This window comes from Thermobia domestica, chromosome 1 (assembly GCF_964235325.1).
Source record: "Thermobia domestica chromosome 1, izTheDome1.hap1.1, whole genome shotgun sequence".
In the NCBI taxonomy this organism is placed as follows: domain Eukaryota; kingdom Metazoa; phylum Arthropoda; class Insecta; order Zygentoma; family Lepismatidae; genus Thermobia; species Thermobia domestica.
In genome coordinates, this window is record NC_137454.1 from 96,356,280 (window position 1) to 96,383,520 (window position 27,241).

Here is a 27,241-nt window from a genome sequence, read left to right on the forward strand (position 1 = left end):
AGAACACTTCAATGTTTCGGTTTTATGGAAAGTAAACCTTTATAACGATTATTTTCGAAAGCTTGACCATGCTTCCTTTCTGTCACCTCTATTTCGTCTCAACACCATGGCATGAGAAAAAACTGTCATTGCTCTCAACAGATAGCATGGTCGTCCACATTGGCAACACCCACAAGAAGACGAGGCAGACATGTTTGACTGAAGAACAGAAAAGGTTGTGTGCATGTGTTAAAAGCTATAGGAAAAATATTTTTGTGTGTGGAAAGTAGGTGCGTATATTAATTGATACTCAACACCATGGTATTTATTACTGAAGGTATTTGTATGGTATATACCTTCTTTTCCTTGAGAAACCTACGCCTTAACGTAGAAAATTCGTACACAATTACTCACATGTACTGGTTAAAAAGTGGGCCGGTAAAGATAAATTATATTCCATTTTCTCAACTCCATGGTGCTCAACTCCATGTCCATCTGAAAACTAAGGAATCCACGGTGTTGAGACAAGTTCAGGGAGTTGATAATCCTATAGTGTTTGTTATGCTCATGCTCTTCCAAATATTTGTTCGTTCAACATATTGATAGAAATAACGCTCGTTTATGGTCTAGTGACTAGTACGCTCGCCTTTCGTGCGTGGTTCTGGGTTTGTTTCCCGGTGGAAGCTCAAAAATTAATGGTGTTTACTTCGCACAGTGAGGCAATTGGAAAACTCATTTGAGTAGAGATGTACTGAAACCTGACCGCGCGGACCATCACAACGGCCGTAGGAGCCGACATGCTGACCACATGTCATTCACACTCAAAGGCCGGCTGGTGGGTCCTAGCCCATTTAATGAGTGTTTCGCGAAAGTTCAGACTTGGAGCTGTCAGGTAGCCGGAGGTAAAACTTCAGTCAAGTCAAGTCAAGTCAAGATGGATGGTGTCTGTTTTTAACCTATTGACGTCTCAATCTATAAGTATTATGCGCACCAACAAAAAGCTTTTAAAGAAGCAATAAGAAATATATTTTTGTGCATGGAAAGCAGGTGCGTACTGTATATTAATTGATATTGGTTCATTTTCTCTTTTGATTGATATCGGATTATTTCTTCTTAACTAATTTGCAACTTTTACCAACTCATTATTTGTCACATATGAGTCTCAATAGAAGTTTATTAAAAATTCCGAAAAAAAATAAATTCGGTATACAATTTGGTACGTAGGCGTTTAACGAAAAAAAAAAAACTATTTATCAAAATCTTTCAATATCAGTGAATTTCTTATATTTCTAAATGTTTCTTATGTAATAGTCTATAAGAAGTAACATTTGTTACAATTTTTTTTTCGTAGTATGTGCGCTATCCAAATATCCATGTTTCAGAATCCTGCGGTACTTCCACAACAATTTTTATAGAAGTAGTTGGTGAGTACTTCAGATTATATGCCCGTAGCCAAACTCCCTCTATAAAAATTGCTTCGTGAGTATCTCAGGATTTTGAAACATATTTTTGGATAGTGCACGTATTATTTCCTAAGTGAAGTCGTGACCCGACTACGGCAGGTCTCAGTTTTGGAGCTATGGACCTTTAAAGTTCATTTTTCTTTTTCATGTTTTCGGCAGCCTATAACTCCGAAAGGAACCATTTGTGCACCCAGGTTGTCTATACTTTTCGTCTGATCTTGGTGTCAGGAATCAGCTTCCAAACGATGTGTGTATTGTTTTGAAACACCTTGTATATATACCAAATATACAAATACACTTACCAAATGTTGAAAAAGTATCGCACTTTCGACTTGTTAACTTTATCACACAGAGAAGACAGACGGTTTACATAAGCTCAGAAAACAAACGAAGTAGACAATAGACAGGTTTAGTGACTACTTCATTTGTTTCGTAAGCTTATGTGAAACGTCTGTTCTCTCCATATGATTGTCAACATATTGAAAGCGCAATAATTTTTCAATATTCGATAAGTGTATGTGTATATATACAGTAAAACCTGCCTTCAACGGAACCTTTATTAAACGGAAAACTGTCTTAAACGGAAATATTTCACGGTCCCATGAATTTTGAAATAAAAAACGTGTAAAAGTCCCTTCATTAAGCGAAAACTGTGTTATGCGGACAACGGAAAGCAAAATAAACCTTTAACGGAAAATTCTGAGTTCCGGACTACAGCATTTAGAAAATTTTTAGACATCCTGTGAAAGGGCAAACATATACATTACAATATCTGAGGTAAATTCTTCGTTCTTTTGTTAAATCTTTCTGGACACTGTTGACCTTCCCTAACCACTAATCATATTCACCGACCACAATTTTCGGCTAGTCCTACGGAGCATGTCAGCTGTCAGTCTTTGTAGGCGTACTTGTGTTCCGCTTGTGTAACGACTACCGACAACCGAAAAAAATTAGAAAACTGACAAAATAAGGTTCTGAAAAAAAAAAGGAATTGAGCAGGAATCATAATCACTATCATGTGTCGTGAAGACAAGCAGTGAAGGGTTCAGAGGACTTTCAGAATACAAGAGAAAATTTTTCTGTGTCCTGGAGTATACCGCGAAACGTTTTGAATGAAATGCATCCGCAAAACACATGAGACAGTTTTAAAGAATTTTGTGGTGAATCGTATGATGTAGTGAAACATTTTTGATGAGTGATTTGCTAAACTACCTTCCATAATGAAAGGACATGAAATAGAATTGTATTTTTTTTCCTCTAAGAAAATGTCTATCTCCATTAAGCGGAAACCTGACTTTAACTGAAAGTTTTGCCAGTCCCGCTCAATTCCTCTAAAGACAGGTTTCACTGTGTATATATATATATATACTCAATTTTGGAACCTTCATTAGATATATTTTCATATGTTTGCAGTATTTTCTGGAGTATTTTTGTATAACAAATTACGTGTCATCTGGTTTGTTAGAATTTTATTCAAAATAAGGAGAATAATTCTAACTTACAAAAATTATTGGAAAATTATTTCAATTTTTATGTAAATTATAAGCTTAATTACTTATAAACCAAAACTTATCACCCAGATGCATCACGTTTCTCAACTCCACAGCAATTTTCAACTCCGTATTAACTAATCTCAACTCCGCGACCTATGGTCTCAACTCCATGGGTGCTGAAAAGTTTATTATTTTTTATTTACTACACCAATAACGATTCAGCTCTGCTGAACACCTAATTAACATGTACTTAGTGGTAGTAAGTGCATCTGATATTTTTTTCGAAATAGGCGACCATCAACGGAACAAAAATTTTCCAAGTGAAAATTTCCCTTTTTCGTGGAATCACCCATATATATATATATATATATATATATATATATATATAGAGAGAGAGAGAGAGAGAGAGAGAGAGAGAGAGAGAGGTAAATGTGGTATTGTGGAACCCCATATACTTAGATAAAAATAATTCACATTCTCATAAACACTCCAAGTTCGGTCGTTTCAAAAGTAAGGTGGTAATGTGGAACCCCAATATCAGTAAACTTATAGAATTAAAAATTTTACCAAATGAAATACAGGCTGGTATTTACAACAAATGTATTCGTTTATTAAGGTATCTAGGTTTATATTCCCCGTAAGAGGTCTACGAAAGGCAATCCATGCTATTGTCGATCATGTAAAAAAAGCTCTCTACGGTTTATATGCTGACAAAATTTACAGATGTATATGTCCTTTTCATATTCTGAACAATCAACATGGCACCACAATTCACAACTTATACATAGAATCCAAAACTCGCCTCTAGTGTCTTCAGAAAATGACTGTCTGCAAAATATACACGCTGCATCGTCAGTGTTCGGACAAATCTCTCTAACCAGGATACTTAAAGCTGATTCACCAGAATCAATTGATTCGTCTTCAGACGCAGATGCAACTTCCAATTAACAGTTTTCGTGAACATTTAGTTTTTGTCCTTTGTTCTGCATCTGTTGCATTCTTCTTTAATTTGAGAAGATTCTTCAACGGCTTTGCATTGTTTCCCTTAGCTTCGTCCAATGTCCACTTCAGTGCTAACTTGTAAGGTGCAGCTGTAAGAACGAATGCACTGGATGCCTTCTGTCAAATATTGGACTGCTTTCTCGTAAACTCACGCATTAAGCTGATTTCTGGAGGAGACATGAGATCACTTCTGAAGAAACTGGCTTCCTGTTCTCTTCGCTGGAACATCTTTGATTGCATGAATCATATTTTCACTATTCCATTTCTTCAAAAGACTTTTCGGTTTTGGGCCTCATTGTTTCCTGGGCATCTGGAATGACATAAGAACGCCAATTAGTGATTTGCGGAAAAGTTCAGAGGGTTCCACGTTACCAACATAGGTAGGGTTCCACATTACCACCTTCGACATATTGGACTTTTACTTCTTCTTACACCTTACTTTTGAAAGATAACTTAGACCATTAAGGAAAGGTAAAACCTATAACTATGATAGATTACGATAAACAAATCATTTGGTATATATAATCATTCAGAGTTCATCAAGTTACAATACGAATCTTACCTTGCAAAAAGTTCACTAAAGAAGAAAATCAACATAACTTTCTTCACACGCACATGTCTCATCAAACTGAACTCGAGCACTACAGTGGGCTGTTAGACAACTAAAACCATAATTTCTCGCTCTTTCCATTAGGCTGCAGCGCTTGAAAGCTGTGATATGCAGGGATTCCACTTTACCAGCAGGGTTCCACAACACAATACCACCTTTACCTCTCTCTCTCTCTCTCTCTCTCTCTCTCTCTCTCTCTCTCTCTCTATATATATATATATATATATATATATATATATATATATATATATATATATTGTAGCTGTGACTGTAATCATAGACTGAATTAGTATTCAGGTTTCTGTTATACAATCAGTCACATAAGTAATTGAATTTTTTTGCTGCTGCAACTCCCATTAGGTTGGGTGCAGACTGGTATCATAAAGGTCTGGACAGGTGCAACCCAATTTACATGTAATATTTCAAGCAGGCAGTGACAGGTGATAAGCCTGTGAAGTACTGATACAGGCTTTTGCTTTTCAGTCATGCGTAAAAAAATTCTCCACTTTAAGATTAATCTCAGTTGTGTGGAGTATGTTGTCTAGCGAGTGCCACGTATCAAAGACATTATAACAGGTTGTATGTATAATGTATTATATCATAACACATGAGAAGAAAGAAAATCACTGATCATATATGAATTAGAAAATGGTTGAAATGAACTGAAAATATTAAATCTGCAACAACTGAAGGAAATAAGTTTATAAATGTGTGTCTATTCATCGTTCTATTCCAATCCTCGTCATTCCAGTGTCTCTTTCAATCTCCAGAGGAAAAGATCTTGCTTAACATACTTAATGAGAATTGAAATTAAAATTGAAACATGTGAGAAAGTTCGAACCTAAGTCTTTGCGCCAAAATCCAATGCGCGCGAACCACTTACTGCGTTAATCAGTTCCTTGAGTTTATACAAAGACACGGTGTCGTTAACTTTTTAAATGGGGGGATCGGATGAATCAAAATCAAAATCCTCTTTCCGACAAAAGTTATATATACAAAGTAGTATAGTTTCTTTAAATACACTTGACTAAAATCTGGGGGACGCGTCCCCCGACCCCCGCTAACGACGCCCGTGAAAGACTTAACATTAAAATCCTTTCGTGTAAGATATGATCATTAGTCAATTCATTTTGTTTATCAAATTTTATTGTTTACTTAATTGTTATTGCAATTCTATTGCTGCTTTATTATTATTATTATTGGTTGTTATTCGAACTTCCATAATCTCACAGATTCAACCTGTTTTACATTAGATATTGTGCGAAAATGTTACTTTTTGCGAAAAATACTTTATACATTGCAATAAATGTAATTTTCAATTATTCGCCGCAAACTAAGTCGTATCTGACCGTAAACGAAACCTAGTGAGGATCAGAAAACAAGTTACACAAAGCAGGTTTCAAGTAGCATACGAAGTAGGCAAGCGATTTGGGTGCTTTGTTTGTTAATCGAATGTTCAAGTGTTTAGACCCTGGAAGAGGTGAAATCTTAAATTTTCTTTTATTCTTATTGCATCCTCCTAACATAACCTGGAGACTAAGAACATTTCTTTGAGTAATCCTTTATGAACTCTTTGCACATTCGGTTAGGAGACAATATTATACGTACAACATTCAATGTCTTCACTATTCTATTATCCTTCTCTCGAGCGCGACGGTCCATGATTCGATTCCTGGTAGGAACTCACGTGGTTCGGATTCCACGTTAAATTGTAGGTCCACATCTCAAATAGACCCGGTGCAGAAAGGGACGCAGAACTAATTAACCAACTATTATCCTCTAAGTCGTAACAAAAAATCATTCAGCCAGGTTTTCTTAAAACGAATAGTTCATTTGATCGTAAGCCTTTTGAAGTAGCAATCGTAACTTTCGTGGAAATGAAGAAATATTTACGATTTTCTTATTATAATTACCTTGTGTAATATCAGTTTGCGCGGGAGGAAGGTCTTAACTCGAATTAAAATTCCATACAGTGGTGAGTTTTATAAGAGGGAAATCATATCGACAATAGGAGCTAAACTGGCTTTCCTTCTCCCTACAACCCCTTCCCTAAGCTTTTGGGCCTCTAATGATTTTTTACAGAAGATATTCTTTAAATTCTGATTTGAGGCACAAATATTACAAGAAAAATAGCAAATATATCCAGTATATGTCTTACATACAGAATTATTGAACTTGAAGTTAAATACTTCACTCAGCACAAGGAATCGAAGCTTTTCAAGAAGTGGAAAACAGTTGATGTTTCGAATATTGGAAAACAGTTGATTTTGCCAACACTGCTCAACCTATTTCTTCAATTTCAATTTCTTAATTAGCTCTATAAAAAGCAGTCCCTTTGTAGAAGTTAATTTTAGATCGTAGGAAGAATCCCAACGGGAAGCACCAAAGATACAGAATTTAAAATGTGTCAGGAAAAATCCCTCTAAAGATATAGTGATTTGACGGATGACAAGAATTTTTCCCATGTTCTGATACCAATGAAAAAATGGATGTGGAGGAAAAGAGAATTCCCAGTAAAACTGCGCCAATTACTGAAGTAAGGGTGCATCATGAAGGTGTTCAAGGCCAGTATGTTAAGAAAGCAACCTAAGAATTTCACACACATACTCATAGTTATCATGGGAAAATCGTGCGTAAAAATCAACTCAGATAAATTATAATTAACATAAACTATTTCCTAAAGCAGACTTGAAGATTATGCATACTTGCAACAGATGATGAGCACACAAATGATATATCACTGATACTGAAACTTTGTGACAATATACAAAGCCTGCTATTGTGTAAAATTAAAGAGCGAGACTAATGCGTGTCGTTCCCAATCAATATCAAGGTGCACAGTAATTTGGAGATCGGCTGACGCCTCCCACCAAGTTTCAGTAATTGTCGAACTTACCGCCTTTTCACTAAATATCACTCTCGAAAGTCTCAAATTATTGAGTTTTTGTTCATGCGTCATCTGCAGATACGTTAGCATTGGCTAACACTGTTCACGTAGTTAGTAGCATAGCCCTTGAACGTGCTGGACGAGGATGTTCCAACGACTCTAGAGATAACCGATAACAATGCACTATTATATGATCAGAGAATTGAGTAAAAAGCGCTTCACTGAATTATTCCAATGTGCAGAAAATTGCCTCGATGAGCCAACTTCACTGAAATAAAAGTAATGTTCAATATGACATAAAATACGACTATTATAGGTTACATTCCTATTAACATACGTATGAGTAGTGTAATTTAAAATTGATACAAAATCTACGTACTCGTAAGTAATGGTGAAAAGTCAACTAGCTTCATTTCTGATACATTTATAACATCTATTAACTTGTAAAATAAGGACATGGTAATACTTGTGTGATGTACTGAAAGTCAAGCATGTATTCAATTTTGATCGTTTAAAATAAATGAGTAATTCATTCTGCTATTCATTTTTAGCACCAAGACACAAACGTACTGTTCAACATAGAAACTGAATCACACGTGCACCGCAAATTGAATCGCGGGATTCCATGCCGACGATGCGTTTGCTAACATACCTACGATGAACGCGGGTAGCAACATACCACTTACATTACAATTGACCCAAATCCACGGTAATTCTGACTTTCGGCTATAAAAACAATAGGAATTCATGTTTGTGTAAAGCTTGAAATTTTAGTTTCTGGTATTTTCGTATTTTCTGTTTGTTGTTTTTTTTAGTTATTTGTGAGAGTTAAAAACATTTGTCTGTGGCTTTCATGCACGTTTTCACAGTATCATTTTAGATTAAATTATTTTAAAATGTACTTAAAGAATATTCATCCATTCCTTAAATCCGTCCAAAAAAAAAAAAAAAAAAAAAAAAAAAAAAAAAAAAAAAAAAAAAAGGACCCTCCCCACAATTTTTAGCCAATCATTTTAGGTATTTTTCTTTTGAAGATTAAGAGCTTGAGTCTGTCTGTGCTGTCACTACTAGCACTACGGTGCCACGTTGCTTCATATTTCCTTTGATTCGCACCTTTCTTTTCAGTCATGTTTCTATTCAGATCTGCATCTCATCGGCGCAGCAGATTTAATCCAACAAGAAATGCCCTTCTTCCGCAACTCAATGACGTGACGCTGGAATGTTCGCAGTTTCGAAGTCTGAGAATAACTTCTGACAGATGATCGAACCTCATCGTAGAGACAGACCCATACGCCACATAAACAATCAACCCAACCATGACTTGAAGAACTAATTGAACGTATAGAATACATTATAAATTAGCATAATACTAATGTTATATGTTTCAGCAGTGAAAATGAGTAATATCAGTTATTCTTTTTAATCTATCTTCAGTCTTCAAACGATAGCAAAACAATATATAGTGTGTCTATTTCCTATATATGATCCTAAATGCACTTATAAATCAATATGAAATTAAAACTGTTTCATTTTAACGATAGCTTCATGAACATGTTAAAAATTCGTCAGAAGCATGTCTTCTATCCAACCAGCAGCATCAGAAAGCCTAATATTGTCTATCGGATGAAAATGTAAAGAAGTTTCAGGTTGAAGAAGAGTAAAATTTTGTAGATGCTTCGGCGAATTTTCTTCAGGTTCCTGGAGATGGTATCGTAGAACTGAAATGGAAAGTTTTAATTTCATATTGATTTATAAGTGCACTCAGGGTCATATGATATATATAGGAAATAGATACACTACATTGCAGTAGATTTTCTTGTTATCGTTTGAAGACTTGTGATAGTTTGAGTTTGAAAATAACGAATGCTGCGGAAGTGCTATATATAAAATGTGAACAGCTAACACCGTGAGAATTTAGCGTAGAACATTCCGACGAAAAACGTTTGAGATTGTATGTCTGAAATTACTCTTAAACTTCATCACTGATCATCACTACTTGAACACAGCATAGTAGGTTGTTAGTATTGTGCCAGTCAAACATGACTTCCTTTGAACACATTTTGGGATCTCATAATTTTCTTTCAGGGTGATGACCATACTGGAAGACCAGCCTTTCTTTGTCTTGCTAATTGTTGAATTCCCTGGTGCATTTTTTGTCTCTACCGAACATCTGTCAGGTATTTTTACAGGGAAAGCTGGTTTTCCATTAATTCCTCAATTTAATTGTAATTTTGTATGTGATGGCACAAGTACATTTGTTTTCGATAATGGCAATGTCGTAATCTGATTCATATTACACAGTTGCAGTATCTCAGTTTGTTATCGAGTTACAATGTGTCTCCATTTATACGCACAGGACGCATCTCATGTAAGAGTGTATTTGGTTTAAGAAAAGGCGCACCTTATGTTCGAATAAAGTCGATATATCGCCAAAAATTTCATAATTTATTTTCACACAGGGAATACTAGCTTAGTTTCAAGTTATGAATTATTGTAATAAGTACGCTTCATAAAGGTACAACTGAAGCTGAGGAAGAAATTTTATTTTTTGTTTTAAAATACATGACTAACATTTTTCTTCTAGAACGAGATTCTTGGCCCAACACATGGAACTGATACACATGTTTCAAGTACTAAGAAGAGTGCTCGGAATGAAGCTCCATCTGCACATTATTTCACATCAACGGAACCAGAAACGCCACCTAGTAAACGACGTAAATGGGGTGGTGGAACAAGTGATAGTGTTGGAGGGACACCTGAGACTGGAGCAGGAACTGTGTCAGGGTCAAACACAAGTGTACCAAGTGCACCGCCACCTATAGTGCCGGAAGTGAACCGTGAAAAGAAAGTGGAGAAACCAAAGGACACAAGAAGGGCAAGTTCTCCTGTTGAAATAATGCCAGTTCCTTTGCCTGTGAAAGTAGAAGTTCCAGAATATGTTGAAATTGAAGACACGTCTTCTGATCCTAGTTTCGAACATGGTGCACCAGATGTTCCGCGAATGTCCCCAATGTTACAAAAAAGTGGAGATATTGATAGTAAAGTAGAGACTGATTCTTACGGTTCAAATCAAGGTGATTCTAATTTACCGGGATCAAATGATGGACTGCCACCTGGAGACTTCAGTAAGTATTGTTTTAAATTTGTGTAGAGCTGAGAGAATGGAAACTATAGGGTGATTTTTAAACTACTATGCTAAAGTTGAAAGTACATAAAATCTCTGTTTAACCATAGATAACCTTTGTCATTTATTTGTGTCTTAATAGTTGAACGACGAATATTGTCAAAAAAGCCTTAACATAAGTAAAATCGGCGTTGAAACTTCGCAGAAGTAAACATTGTAACATTTTGTTTGAAAACAAAATTATTGGGTTCTGGTGGCTAAATGTCTTGTGAGTGTTGTTGCGGAGACCAAGTTCCCGGTGGAAACTTACGTGGTTCTTTTTCGCATTGAACTAGTTTTGAATCTCATAGATTCAGTACTGAAAAAGTGTCTTCAAAGTATAATCGTTTAAATACAGTTAGAAATGTTAACGTTTCGTCTGTATAGTCTAAGGAATTACAAAAGCTATCTAGTGGATCCTGTATTGTGCGGATTCAGTTCAGTCAGAATTGTTACCACCACCTTTAAACGTTACCTCACATCGTCTTTACATATCCCAAAACATATTTACTATTGACTGTAGGAATAGCATTTCCAGTCAAAATAGTTAAATGTCTATGTAAAAAAATAATTTTTGTCTCTGTTGTTACTGGTTCGGTAGTTTATATTTTTAAATAGGGTTAATTACAATAAGACGACCAACTATGCGTTGAGATCTTTAGGTGGAATCCAAACAGTTCCTACAAACTTAGTTTGGTTAGGTACTTGTGATAGCTGGCAGAATGCTCCTAACAAATTCTTACTAAGGCTCATAAAAGAGTGACGCAGAATCCATTCACGCATAAATATATTGAAATCGCTCGCGCTGACATACGGTGAATAGGCACTGTGATTTCTCTTGGCGTAATCCGATTCTTCAGATATGCTCATTGGTTATTTTAATACGATATTTTTTGTGCTAAAACAGTTTCCTTAAAACTATACCCGTATTATAATTGCCTCCTACTGCTTTACATCTGAAAAGAAAACTATTTTATTCCAAGCAGGACTCACCGATTTTATCACTCCCATGACTTTACCATGTCTTCTCGTGACTCATCAAGGTAAGACTTACGTAGGAAACACGTAATGGTAATGAATCATGTTTTGTTCAATATGATGATACCTAAAATTTGATGTGATTATATTTTTGCTACATTATCACAGAGTATTCTGATTGATATCACTATACTTTCCATATTCAATACGATCGGGGTTTCCTTGTAAGTTTCAATCAGGTTTCAATGCAAATTGAGAACACAACACTTTATTACGTTGTTTACTTTGATATTTGGCAAATATTTGCAAATGGATTATGGATTTCCATATATTTATGGCACCAATGAACATACTAAGATTATGAACGTATTTAAAAGATTTATATTAAATTATTAACAATAAACATTGGAAACTTTAGTCCTCCCCCACTTTCTAGCAGGATCGAAAATGTGTATGGTTCAATACGATTTGAATCTCGTGCCTATTGTCAAAGAAGGTGTAATATTTTATGCGGGGTATTTTAATTTTTTTTTATTAAAATCTTGGGAGTCGTTATTTTATTCGAGAGTCTACTATATTCTGGGTAGAGCTCCTTCGTGGCTAAGCGGTTAGCTTACGCACCTTTGGCGTGGGAGACCCGGGTTCGATTCCTGACTGGAGCTCATGTTCGGATTCCACGTTAATCAGTAGATCCACATCTCATATAGCCTTGCTGCTGAACGGGACGTTAAACCCAAAATCAAATCAGATATATTGTGTAATCCGATAATTTTCATTTTCCTTTCTCATTCTTCAGAGCAACACGTGCATACAAAAAGTTTTATATTCATAACATTTGCTGAGACTTATTGCTAAAAATAAAAGCTAAAGGATTTGGCCAGTTAAAAGTTATGCATACATCTGAATTGATTTCCTATGGGCTAAGCGGTTAGCGTACGCTTCTTTGGCGTGGGACACCCGGGTTCGATTCCCGCTGGGAGCTCATGTGATTTGGATTCCACGTTAATCAGTAGTTCCCGTCTCATATAGCCTCGCTGCTGAAAGGGATGTTAAACTCAACTCGATTCCCTATGGGTCTAGCCTTCATTGACTTACAAGCCAAAGCTATGATCATGAGTCGTAAAAGAAAGTAAATCCTATACGTAAAAGCTTTGTTTCCCCAACATGACGATTTTTAGAGAAAATTTACCACCTCGAGTAGTTACTTCGTAATCTATCTCCCCGAAAAATTCAGTACTACATATTTGCCGTTAATATGGAAACTTTTTCAGTTTATTTTCCATTGTATCAATAACTAAATCGTTATTTTAAAATATTACATAACGGATGTTTCGAAAACAAATCTTAACTCCGTAGCGTTAAAACTTATTAAGAGTTCATTGTAAACATTTCGTCAAACAGTTACTGCTTTCTTCAGCACATACATTTTCAGAAAACTAACGTTATCTTTGAAATTATATCCCATTGATTATCTTCTTTACTGTTCAAGAGATAATAAAACTGGTTGTAGTTCAGCAGACCTTTTACCGAAACGTTCTCAGTTAGATAATGCTGGGTGTTTTTTTAGTGAATATTGAATATGCATGCTATTAAATCAGGTAACTTTCATTAAGAGTTAGTTATTACCGACCGGTCAGACTGTTTTCAGAAGATTGATATGTGGTAAACACATCGGATCCCATTGCCAGCTCGGATACTTTTTCTCTTAATTTCTAAGTTACTTATTGATAATCTATGGACATCAGAAATTTAACTCAAAACCATTGTAATTGCCATGTGCAATGCGAGTGTAATCATCAGGTTTATAAGAGAGTGGAATTGCAGTGCCGCAGTGACTTGAGTGTTAAAACTTAGATCGTTTTCTTTGATCGTGTAAGATTTTACCTAATGTAGAATATTACTATGATAAACACTGTGTTGGACTATTCACAAGGCTGCAAATGAAAATGTATTAGTAACTGTGTTCTGGGGCGCAGTTTGTATGAATTAAGCTGATAGTCAATATATAAAAATATTGTATTTGAATAATCGTTTGAGCCAACAGGTTTTTCGAAGGCCCTTTATTGGTTTTATTTATGTTTATAGGTCAAGTTGTATCGAAACCTGGACCATCGACTGAAGGAATGTCACAAGACTCCTTACAGGGTGAGTAGAACAATTTTTTCGTAGTACAGGCTGATAGTAGCTATGGTGCTTCATTAATAAAATTTTTATTGTGTATTTTGAACAAATTCCAGTTGGTGACATCGTGAATGTGTCTGTTTATCTTCAGAACGCCTTTCGGAGAGATTTACAGTAAATTTTCTCTTTAAAGTAACGGTTTTTTTTTTTTTTTTTTTTTTTTTTTTAATACTGAGAATAACAATACTGCGTAATTTAGATCAAACTCATCAAAGGCAGTTTAGATATTCAAAGAACTTCTTTAAATGAATAGGGTCGTGTAGAATGAAACTTAAAAAATGCGAGAGCAATTATTCGTATAACAATTTCACAAATTGTGGTCGATTGTATGGAGAAAGAAATGTTTAGCGTGGAAAATAATCCCTTTCCTTTGTACTCTTAAACTTTAGAGTGTGAGGAACACTGTTATTTCCGTTATCATATTTTTTAGTTTACTTTATATATCATCTTGACTGGCAGTTCTATGATTATGGTCGCCAGGATCGATATATCAGCTGCTCAAAATTTAAAATCATCTGGGATTTTGAGAATTAATTTTGTAATTCATTATCTCCCTAAACGTTAATAAGGAATCTCTTATTTAGTAACATTGCATTTTCAGGTAGAAAGCTTAATGAGTGAAATTGTTCTCAGTTTGCTATACAATGCAGTTAGCCAGTAATGTACAAGCCTGTTACTGGATTTCTACACTAATAAGATCCATGACATCAATTTCTAATTTGCATTGTATTTATATACTGACATTGATCTTGCTTATGATGATCAGCAAACTGTTTTCCTGAAAACGTGTTTCACATTGTCTGTAAAAGGTTGTGATACTACAAAAGTGTTAAATATAATCTCGAAAGTAATGCCTTCTCTGCTCTAAAAATTTTATGTGGAGAAGGAACCTGTAAGGACTTTCATTTCTGCCACCGTCAACCCAACTTTGAAATCAGTTCTGGAAATGATTCTGTCCACGAAGATTGTTTTTCAGAGGGACAACAGATGAAATATGGGGTTAAATCAAAATTGTACGCGGGTTGAACCCCATTTGGGCAATGGCTTTGTAAAGTTTCCAGTATTGTGCGCAAGAACAACATGGTCCAGCAGAATGTGCTTTCTTCGTCTAATAGCTTTCTTTTAACTAACTTTCTAAAACCTGCACATTTCGAACACTGTTCACAATGTTCGAAAAAATTACACATCAACATCACTTCTCTGCGGAATGAATGGCTGTTATCTTTCTGTGGTCTGAAGAAAACATATTTTATTCACTCACTTGTGATTTTTGGTCATAGGAGAAAACTCAGATTTCATCATCTGTTAACCACACTCACGAACAACTCTCTCCTTTTAAAGCATTTCAATAGAATTTTGTGCACGTTCACATTGTTCAGGGGATAGGTGTCTCGGCATCCATTTTGTACGTATTTTTCTGTATTCCAAAATTATAATTTAGCTTCTGTACCATTTTATCCTCAGCCAATCACTGCATACAACTTTTGTATGGTCCAGTTTTCTTTCTCTAATGAGCACACACGCTGATTCTAGAATTTATCTCATTGCGGTTTTAGATCTGCCACTTCGATGTGATCTACCACCGAGATTTCCCACTCCTGAAATTTGCGTTCATCCTCTAACCTTGCTAATGTCAGTTTCATGCCGCCTGCAGCCTACTGTTGATTTCCAGAGCTTGAAAAATCTATTTGCGGGAGTATTCGATCACAGCTGTTTGATTTTCTCAGCTATTCGTATTGTTTATTGATGGTTTTCTGCAAATAGTAACGTTATACAATGGAGTCCCGCTAATTCGAACTAATTGGGACCAAACTCTGTTCGGATTACGTGATTGTTTGGATTATCCGGAATAACAGTAAAGTCGCGGTTTGAAGCGTGTGAATGGGTCTGTTGTGTTGTAATACATAGCGTATAGAATTTCAAAACACGTTTCCTGACTACAGTTTATTTACTGTATTGGTAAAATGTTTAAAATGTTGGAAAAACTTGATGCCTTTATTTTTTCACGTACAGTAGTTACAAATCTTTCCGTTAGGGGTATTATTATCTGATTACAGTACTTATTCTACTATATTACTGAATTTCACTCATACTAAACCTATAAGTTTCAATATTCTACAGTACATACTGCATTCTATTTCAAACTTTGTGTAATTGTCGTTATGTGGCTTAAGTCCTAAATACAGGTATTAAAGAAAAAACTGTATTTAACGAGAGTTAACGTGTTTTATATCCATTTTCATTCTTTTAGTTATTAATTTCCTAAAACTGTATTTTCGCCACAAAAAAATTCCTCCCAGACCTGTTCGGATTAAGCGTGTTCGGATTACCGGGATCCACTGTATTTCATATGTATCCGTGAAGTTTATTCCAGTAAAAGTGAGATTTATTACAGTGAAAACATTGATTTTAAGATAACCTTTGAACAGTTTCTTGTTGAACATTTGTCTAATTCTAAGTGATTTTCTTTCTCATTTGGTATATTTAACTAGAGTTCATTTTATGATGATACCTCATTCAACTGTACATACTTTCATCTCTTTGAGATCGTATTTGCATTTAGTGAAAACCAGTTTCGTGCTGTATTTTTTTAAAAATTAATCTTCAACAGGGTGGATTGATTTAAAAATAAAAATCGTTGATTTAAATCAAATTCGGAAATAAATTAATTTAAAGTGAAAATAAGTAAAATCTCGTTTCTGTTCTGTTATTTCGATTATGGAAGTTAATAATCATAATACAATGAGACTCAAATGTACAGTATAGTATGAAAACTAGTGTGATGCAGAGGATGATTAGGGAAAATCCCGTTTTGAACAGGTAACGGAGCAATTCTGCTTTCTTCTTTTCGTAACATTGGGTTGGGGTTTTAAAATCGTTAACTATTCCAACGGGGAAATCACCATCGACATTTAAGACGAAAATTCTCTTTTGTGCGTGTCTGTTTGTTTGTTCCCAGATAATAGGGCGTATTTAGAGGGGTCTTATCCCCTCTCCATTTTTTTTTTTTAATTTTATAACTAGGTGAAATTTATGTATTTCATGCCGCAAGCTAGTTCTGAGTTTTTAAAAATAGGCCCCTGCCAAATATCAGTAACTTTTATGAAAAAATGTGTTATTTTGATAAACGTTGCTGTACTTTTTCCTTAATGCTTAACCTTTTAAATTATATCACCTATTTTTAGGTGATAGGGTAGAATCTTCATTATTCATTATAAAAGTACCAATAAAGCTTTTTACTTCATTTTCTTCTAGACTGGAGGCATTTTAGAACATGTTACATATGCTTTCACGCCTTTCTGCGTTGAGGCATAGTGTGTGATGACGTCATAAATTTATAAGATATTTTTTGTTATGCGTATTATTTTTGGGCGGGTTACATTTTGCATTCAGAAGACTGAAATTTTGCACACACTGCATGGAAACAGCGGGGTCCAGAGGGGTAAAAATGTTTAGAAAAAGGATATTTTTAACAAAAAATAGCTTTTTCGTGATTTTCCCGCCTCAGATGGAGACATATGAATGGTACCGTTCGAAAGGCTGTGTTCTATTCTGAAGAAAATGATGTACGTACTATGCTCCTAGGATAAATAGGGATGTCTCAGGAAACTGTTACCTGAGATCCTGTTTTATACGGGAATCTGGAGTATTTGGGGAATATTATTTTTCGCGAGCTTACTTTTGCACCTACAAGATTGAAATTTTGCACATTTACTCAGTGGACCCCTCAGTATTTTTCAGATTTGTTTCAGATCTCTGCCTTAAAACAGGGGGAGGGGTCCACAGAGGTAAAAAATTTAAAAAAAAGAAGATATTTTAACAGAAAATTCTGAAGAACGTAGAAAGTATCGATTTCTGATAAGATGTGGTTTGTCCTCACATTTTTAGAAAAACCTGATACATTATCATGTAGAGAATTTTGGTGCCTGTGATCGTGAATTTAATGTTGCATTATGTCATAACAATATGAAACTTCATTACATATGCTAACTGTAATGCTGTAGAGCTCGTAAAACCAGTTTATAATTTTTCTCCCTGTGTGTAAGGAGGCTAATGCTTTTTAATATTTCGGATGGCGGTTATTTTGTTTCTGTGTTTGGTTAAATTACATTTACTCAAATACAGATGAATTGTACAGAAGAGTTTAATTTTCTACATTTTCCTTAGCTTTATTCCCTACGCGTACTTCCTTGTAGCTCAGTGACTAACGTGCGATTTTTCTGTCCGTATGGTCTGGTATTCGATCCCCGATGGCAATATTTACATTCAAAGTGAGCAGTGGTTCTGATCTCATTTTAAAGGATAGGTCCCGCTCATATAACCTCGATGCTGAAGAGGAATGTTAAATGCTGATCAGTCGTATCCAATCCCGGTTATTCCTTTCAGATTTTCTTTCCATTTTGAGTTTCAGGCAAGTGTTTAATTTGCCTCTCTTGAGAGAATTTTGCAGGGATGCCGTGGGTTTCCTTCATTTCAGTACTTAGTATTGGAATTGAAAGCATGGAAGTGTTTCTGATTGTACAGACTTACGAATTACTCAGCTTCATGAAGTATACTGGGGTGCATCCAAAACTGTGAACATTTCTGGTCACAGGAATTTGATAGCGTATTGGTGTTCTTCGTCACAAATACAAAATATGCATGAAGATAGGGTTTTAAATAATAATAATAATAATAATAATAATAATAATAATAATAATAATAATAATAATAATAATAATAATAATAATAATAATAATAAATAAATAAAAATGAGATACGCTTGACTAGTTACTTTCATCTCAGATTTCATGAAACTTCTGTGCTGATACCAGTGTAAATTTAAAAGTTGATGTGAAACAGTACTTCAGCAGTTGAAATTTTACGTAAATATCAGGTTGTCTAAAAATGTATTGAGCCTTAGGAGGTCTAAATTAATGACATTTATGATGATGTGAAAATAACATAAAACCACATGCATCATTTTGTTCGATCACCTTCTGCCATTTTTCCGACAACATCGTAATTCCGTCACTGTAGAACTGTAATGTCTGGACAAGAAATTGAAACACGTGGTTTTCAGAGGCCTCTTTTGAAATTAACTTACCGCCATTCAGAGTTCTACAGAGACCAAAACAAATAATAGACTGACTGGTGGGTCAAGGTTATACAATGGATACAATAAAATCTCCCACCCAAGTTCTTTCAATTTCTGATAGGTCGTTAAAGATGCGTATATTGTTTGGTGTTGTCAGCGTTGTATGCAACACCCTTTTTGTGGACAAGTTCCGGACACATCTTTTGAGTTGAGTTGATTTTGAGATTAACGTCTCTCTCAGCAGCGAGGCTATATGAGACGGGACCTACTGATTAACGTGGAATCCGAACCACATGAGCTCCCGCCGGGAATTGAACCCGGGTCTCCCACGCCAAAGCCGCGTACACTAACCGCTTAGCCACGAATGAGATCGGGACACATCTTTTGAATTGTTAGATGCATTCAAGTTAATTGTCAATAATATAGGTCAGAATATATCATTCTGCCTGGTAGTAGCAGCTCGTGATGCACGATTCCTTCTAATCCCATCAAATGCACAGCTTAACCTTCTCTTATGTCGGCATGGACTTTGCTTCAACCACAATCTTTTTTGCATATCCATTTTCGTTGTTGTGAATTAACCACTTTTCGTAACTCGAACAATTGCTTCAGAAATGGCTCGAGTTCTTTACGTTTCACTAGAGGTTCGCAGATGGAAAGTCGGTAAAGTAAATGTTTTTGAGACAGATCATGTGGCATCCAAACGTCGAGGTTCTTTTTGTAGCCAGCTTCTCCAAATGGTTTAACACAGATCATTAGCAATGCCATGATTACTTACATGCTAGTCTTGCTTTACTCTCTCCAAAATACATTTTTACTGTGATTGGTCGCTCACTGCTAGGAATATCTTAGACATCGAAATTTCCAGAATAAACACGTCTAATCTTTGGCTGTTGCTTTTGATAACATATCTTGCCCATAAACAGCGCAAGTTGTTTCATGCGCGTGCGCAGCGTTTGCGCATTTATCAAAATAAAATGGTAAAATGTAGCTCAGTTTTGCAGAAAATGGTCATCTTCACGGCACAGTACTTCTTGTCTAATTAATTCGAATACTTTTTGCATATCTACTAGCTTTAACTGTTAGCTGTCAAATGACGTTAGGCATGACCCATTGTGACTCATATACCCTGAGATTGAGGACACTTACGCTATCTCGTGCACAAAAGGCTCAATAGTTTTTAGAGTGCCTTATCTATTATTTTCAGCTATTGGGTTATAATTTTGATGCTTCTGAGATCTAAAGCGATAATCAAACTTCGAGATTCTACACAGTACAGACCACGCCCAGTTATACATCCTGTACGTAGAACGTGCAGTTTTTTCAGTCACTTCAGGAAAAATGGTCAAGCGACTGACTGCGAGGTGATATCTTTACGAAAAAGAGATTATGCAAATAATTTATTCGTTCCGAAGTTACAAAGTTATATCTAAAGTAGGTGTGCATTGTCACAACTGGACATACAGTATTGAGACGATAAGGTTTTCGTCATTTTAGGAAAACAAATGAAGAATACAGTTTAATAAAGGGAAAAAATCGATAAGATAGTAAAAGGAAATTGTTATAAATAATAATAATATAACAGAAGCATTGTTAGTCTGCATCTAGATAGACATTGCAGAATCTGGGAAGATCCGAAATACTTTATCTTCCAGAGCAACCATGGTAGTAAGAAACAAGTCATTTTGACAGGTAATGCGCCAGTATGGATTAAGACAAAATGTTCAAGACTTCTTAGGAATATGAATATATACACAGTGCGTTGAAAACAAAAATATTTTAGTTGTACGTTATTGTGGTCAGTTCTTTTTATAATGCTAATATGTCCGTCATTAAAAATTGAAAATGTAGAAATGAAACACTTCAGAGATGGGAAACCGGAGCTTGCTACTTAATTGTATTGTTGGGTTTACGAGAAGCAATATAAGTGGTACTTTGTTTTCCCATTCAGAAAATAGACCTTCTCTATCATTAAAGCCTGTGACAAACATCTTGACATTTCAGCTAAACGAATAAAACGCAAGCTCTGATGCGACGTTGCCAAGTGGCAAAGGGGTGTAGCTATGACTAAGCAGAGGAAATACAGCGCGATCAGCCGACAGAGGATAGACAGGGATGTGTACAAAATAAACGTGGCAATACCGCTGGCCTCTCATTTACTAACAGCATTTAAAGGGAACTTGGAGCGCCGCCTTCAAATGTCAAGATGTCTGTCACGCCGTTTAGTTATTTGCAAGCACACTTTTTAACGTTATTTATTTATGTATTTATTCAAATTTCATCACCTTATAAGTTCCGTAACATCGAGTATACTGAGCTTATCGTCGATTTTACTAGTAAGTTAATCTGGTAGTTTAGCAGTAGAATAACCTCTTATTTGGTTTCCATCACATTTTTTTTCGGGGGGGGGGGGGGGAAGGAGAGGAAATCGGTTATTTAAGCGGTGTATAGTATGTGCGTCACTTCTTGTATTACAGCGAATCTTTCCAATAAGCTGGCACTCGTGGTTGAATTGTGTGTTTACTTGATGCTGTTCCTAGGTTTTAGTAATAAAATTTCGTCAGTTTGTTCCAAAGTGTATCAATACTAGCTTAATTTGAATTCTATATATAAAAAAAATATCAAAATATTGAAACCAGTCAGTCCTATTTTAGACTCGTAGAGATCTCATTGCTAGTTATATTTATTCCAATCATTATCATTCCTTCGAATACAGATTAATTTATATTGAGCCGAATTTGAATGTGCCACTTAGGAAATGCCGTCTGTGCACCACCGGTTGTGTTAGGTCTGGAGGCCACTTCTACTGACTATTGCTCGGCAGCAGTTTCCATTTCAGGAGACTGCGATGCAGCTGGATCATGGGTATTGCATCCCACTCCTCGTTATAGGTGTTCCACAGGCCGGAGATTGTGCGGACTCGACGATGGGACAGGCGCCGCTTAAGGAGTCCGAAAGCAGAATACTCCATTGGGCTGGGATCTGGAATCTTGACTCCTCCCTATTCTTACTGGATCTATTAATTATACTAATAATATAATTCAGTGATGATGAGACGTAACCGGAGAAGGCACATACAAAGTCTAAGGATGTCAAAGAAGGAAATTGCCGAAATTCCAGTTTCCTGTTCCATACAACGATAGGATTCCAGTGATGTTTTCGCCGTGTGGCTAGATGCCTTGTCTTGGTGCAATTCAATCTGGTTCACGTCTTGTTCGTACAGTGCTGGAATTTCATATTGGTACATTTCAGTCAGAACATGAGTCTGGTAGTACACAGCATCAATTTTGACGTTTTGTTCCACCTTTGGGAGACACAGTTTGCCCCTCTACGAGAAACTGGCCCTACTTGTGAATTCTTTTTAAAAAACTGCAAATTGGCGGGAAAACGTGCTTCGGCTTATGGCGTCAACATGTCTGTATGTGAGGGCTCGAACTTTACTACAATTTGTGATGTAAATCCATGCCTCATCAAGGGTAACAGCAAACTTCCACCGATCACCTGCAAGGTGATGTTCATACAGCCTCCTGCAGTTAGTTTTTCGCTCAGCCACATCACTCGGTTTCAGGGTGTGCACGCTGCTCTTACCAACGACCGTGAGGCATTAAATTCCTGTGAATGAAGCGGTTGATTGTTGCCTGCGATGTGTGGCATTTGCATGCCATCACACAGTGTGTGAGGGGAGATCTTTGGAGGTCGCACTACGCCGAATCACACACAATAGCGGCGGTTTCCTCTTCACGGGAGGCCGGGTTCTAGCTGCTCGCGTGAATGTGGTGGGCCCAGGGTTGTGTGTCTCATGTTTCCGTATAATACGATTCACAGTGACACGACCTAAACGAAAATTACGCACTTCACACATTTCTACGATGTATGACACTATGAACTTAGCGTTGGAAAGGACCACAAAATGAACCTCTCCCAGAATCTGTTCAGTCTCGGCGGTATCAGACCAAACTCGACCCTGCCTCTGTGACTAACGAGCTACTTGCCTTGGGACAGTCTCACGGCGATGGGCTCCGAATGCATGGTACAGTTGCACATTGACTTCGGCTCAATATAAATGAATCAACCTCTGTATTCTTTCTTATAGCCCTTATTCGTAGGTAATATTATATTAGACTTTTCTTTTGTAACACTTTTTTATGTTGCGTACAAATGTGTAGTGTTAAATATAATCAAAGCATGAGGTGTAATCGTATTTAAAAGAACGTAGTTTGCCAGTTTTGTAAAAGAAGACTACTAATTTAACTGCGATTTTGAACTTTGTGTTGCATTTATCCAGGGTTGTTTTTTCTTCTTTCACAACACCAGTTGGTTTAAAAAAAAAATTAAATGCAAAAATCCATAAATTTTGTGAACTTCATGGTGACTTTCGATAAATTTCAAACCATCTAGAAGATCTTTTCTTATATTCATGTTTTCTGGGTTTTTAATATATGTGATCTATTGAAATCAAAAGTAGTTGCTGCATATGGATGCAGGGTTCAGAGCAAGAGTGAACTCAAATAATTCGTATTTTTATTAATTCTTTTATTGATATGCAAATTAAATTGAGTCGCTGAATTTCGAACTGAATTAACTTAAACTCGATCAGGTCTGTATTCCGTGGTCTTCTGAAATTGTTCATTTATTTTAATAATGTGTATAATTTGGTAGAATGATCTCAGTTGTAAACAAACTTATATAATCTATATAAATTGTATCTATATAAAAGAAATGGTTTAAACAGAATCATTGTTTTTGCTAACCCAACATTCATGTAATAAGATTTACGTCTCCTCGAAAGTTTATATATATAAAACGAATGCGATGATTAATCGCAGATTTTCTGGAGATGTTTTATGTTGTGCATTGTACTCTGTTTTTTTCATCCATTTTTTTAAAAGTAAAATAGATCCTTCGTATTGTACATAGGAAATTTAGGAAATTAAGGCTGGCAATCACAACGTGAAATGCCCGTGGATTCGAATCCGACTTCGGATATGAATGTTCTTAATTATACTGGATTTGTAAGTGTTCGTGTATCTACCTTTTGGTTACTTCTAACATCTAAGAAGATCTCTGAACTTGTGCTAAAAAGGTCATATCGTTTGTATAATCTGGAGTACACAAGAGAATGTTCGCAAAAAGGAATGCCGAGTGTGTTCCAGAAGAAGTAAACATCAATTATAAGTTTTGAGAGAAAAGTCAGGACGGAGTGAGGGGGAGGGGAGAGAATGCTGAAGTATCGTATCTTTCTTACATATTTTACAAGGTATTCTGTCATCTGATTGCCACAAGTGTATGTATTCAAGGCGAAGATAAATAGATACCTATCATTGTCCCAAGTGTCTAATTTATGTTAGAATGCATAAGTATTTTTCGAATAAAAAATGCAGCACCATAGCAGTCAGCTAACATATTGTCAGTAAGTGCAACAAGCATTAACGTGTTCCATTCTAGTATATAGTTTTTTATTTTTATTATTGTTATTTTCTTACAAGATTGCAGAAGTAGTAGTGTGTATTGCGGTCGCTAGGTCTCAGTTGTAATCTTTTTGCTACTTACTACGAAAATAATGTATTACAATTACACCTTCATATGGCAGAAGTTAGGTAATGATATTTCACTATATAATCATGCAATCAGTGTGAAATAGTTTTATGTTGAGGCTGAATCCACGTAAAGCACATTCTAAACTAGTCAAATCCATAGGTCTTACTGAACTTTATTTTAAATTTATTTCGATTTTTCCATTCTACTACTTAGTCGTAAGTCTCATATAAATATGACTTTTGCTTCTTTGCTTCCAGAAAATTGTCTATTGGATCAAATTTTAGGGGAAAATGTATATTTATGTATGTATGTAAAAATGAAAATTTATAGATTTTTCCATTTTCGGGCGTTTTCATTTTCTGAGGGAAATTTTCCAACAACTTAAGAATTTGAATAATTAACATTAATTGAAGATCACGAAGTATATAATTAAGGAAAGTCGCATTTACAATAAGTAGTAATTTTGCGTGTACGCTAAACTAGATGCAATGTTTCAAAACAACCGTACACAGTTGCAAAATAGCTTCTTGGTGTGACTTGCTTTCAACGATTTTGTTAAGTTAACGCTCAAAAGACAGACATACTGAGCAAAATTACTCAGTAAAGACATCTTCAATGATCTTTAATATATATATATATTCACACACTCTCTCTCGCGCTTACGTGATTTTCAAACATGAATGCTAGTATCTTTACAGAAATACGTGTGTTTTTTCGTGGATTAACGTAGCTTCAATGGTTTCTACATTGATGGGTGAAAAGCATTATGTGAAACTCAGCTCCCCCTTCCCAAAAATTGTCTCTTGTTTCTTGAACTAAGTTGAACCGTTGAAGTTAAGTACTCTTTTGTCCAGGGGCGGCTTTAGGATAAGTTAAGTACTCCTTTGTCCAGGGGCGGCTTTAGGATTTTAATTTTGGGTAGGCCCGCTCCCTCACGTATGGATACATTTGCACATTTGATTAATTAATGGCAATAGGAAATTACTTTTACAGTAGTGGTTGGTGCTGTTTATTAAGTAATTATTTACCATTAATATAAAAAGTAGAAAATATATTTACTCTTTATTGTATCTTTTAGTGTTTTTAAACATTTTTCAAAAATTTTGGGTAGGCCCGTGCCTACCTGGCCTACTCGCTAAAATCGCCACTGCCTTTGTCTTACACTCCTCTTTATTTTATATTGTGAAACCGAGCAAAACTCGGTGCGTATTCTATTATGTAAGCTCAAACCCTTTCCGTTTACATCTCAGAAAGTTTGAACAGTCGTCGAAGAAACCATAGATATCCAGCTTCTATAATTTGACTATATACGAGCTATGTATAACATAATGCTAACAATGCTGCCTCATATTGTGACTATGACATGTTCATTTAATTCGAATTGAGTTCAGGGCAACTTGTCTGAATAACAAGTTTCCGCATTTATTTTATTCTATTTCTATTAGAGGAAAATGCTATATGTATAAATAGTAGAGTCGTCGTATTTTTTCCTTTCAATGTGCATACCTAGGTATTTAACGGTTGATAGGTGGATATTTTATTTTTTTTTTTTTCTCAGATTAGTTACATAAGGGTACCTCAACTTGCGAAAATAATTTTTCCCCGAAATTGAAAGTCTCTTATCCAAAATTTAATTTTTCCATGTAAGTTAACTGAAATTCCTCTTTCAACACTCCAAAATATAAAAACAATTAACTCGGATTTATGCGTAGAGATAACAGTGAATATTGATATGACACTGAAAGCAGTGGCATCCTCTTGAATCTGAAATAAGTGGGCACAATAAATAAATAAATAAACCGATAAAAGGAAGAGTAAGATTTTACTCCCTAAGAAAAGTATAATTAGTCGTTATGAAGAAAGTTTTCGTGTACACAGTTACGCAAAATTACTCTCACCTACAGATTTTATTATGCTTGGTAGTCGAGTACTTGCTCACAAATTGGTGCATGTTTATAGATTCGAAGAAACACTCGTTATGTCAGATACCATTGCATGTTAGGTTACATTTGTGCTGTAACTAACATTGTTCTAGTTATTTTCTGAATTAATCGGTATATATTTCTCTGTGACCACATAAATACTAAATTTATAAAATCTTTATATGCAACATTTGTGTATGCAGTGTCTTCAGAACTGAAATGAATTAATCATTCTGTTCATTGATCTTTATTGTTTACTGATAATACAGACCATATCAGCTTCCTTCAGCTAAAAGCATTTTTACGAAGTTTGAGGGAGAGTAGTAACAACAAACTGATAAAAATATTTATTCTAGAACCAGCAAATATATATATATAATATAATCAATATAATCGCCATGCCATCTTTATCACTTCGTACTCTACTTTGAAAGACGCAGTACACTGTATCAGTTCTGTAGTTGTTGGCATAAGGGAAGAGCATCCTACTGTTCTGAGGATGGCACCTCGTTTTATGAAAATTGTTTCTTCGTAGTGCTCCCTTTAGTTTGCAGGTAAAAATCCATCAGTGGCTCATATCTGGCAAATATTTAAGGTACTTCGTGCTCAATATGCTGTCAGCTCCGTCAGAGTAGCTTTGTGACTGCGCGCGTGTTTGAAAATGTTGCTGGTATGATGGTATCTAATGTGTGGCTTTCAAGATGTGCAAGATAGTACTCGTTCCTACACAACACAAGCATCACTTCCACATTCCTGGCAGTATTTAAGTTCGCTGAATATTGGAATTGATTTTGTTTTGGCATACCATGTTTCGTTATATATGTTGAATCTCTGAAGAATTACTCTGATAGAAGAACCAAGTGATTGCCAGCAAGGCGTACCGTTAAAGCGGTTTTAGATATGTAATCATCATTTGGATTAAAACAAGTTCGTGGAATCGCGGTGGAT

At 35.6% G+C, this 27,241-nt stretch overlaps 1 protein-coding gene across 35 annotated transcripts in view; it reads left to right on the top strand.

The window, feature by feature from the left end:
- Positions 1-27,241, top strand: part of LOC145687471 (uncharacterized) — a 303,707-nt gene that overhangs the window by 20,438 nt on the left and 256,028 nt on the right. For all 35 annotated transcript variants that reach the window (XR_014131682.1, XR_014131683.1, XM_081760927.1 and 32 more), the window contains exons 4-5: positions 10,019-10,559; positions 13,661-13,720. Coding sequence is in view for 33 of the 35 variants with exons in the window: in XM_081760927.1 (XP_081617053.1) it covers positions 10,019-10,559; positions 13,661-13,720 (601 nt within the window). In the remaining 2 variants the exon portion in view is untranslated. The remainder of the gene's footprint in view (positions 1-10,018; positions 10,560-13,660; positions 13,721-27,241) is intronic.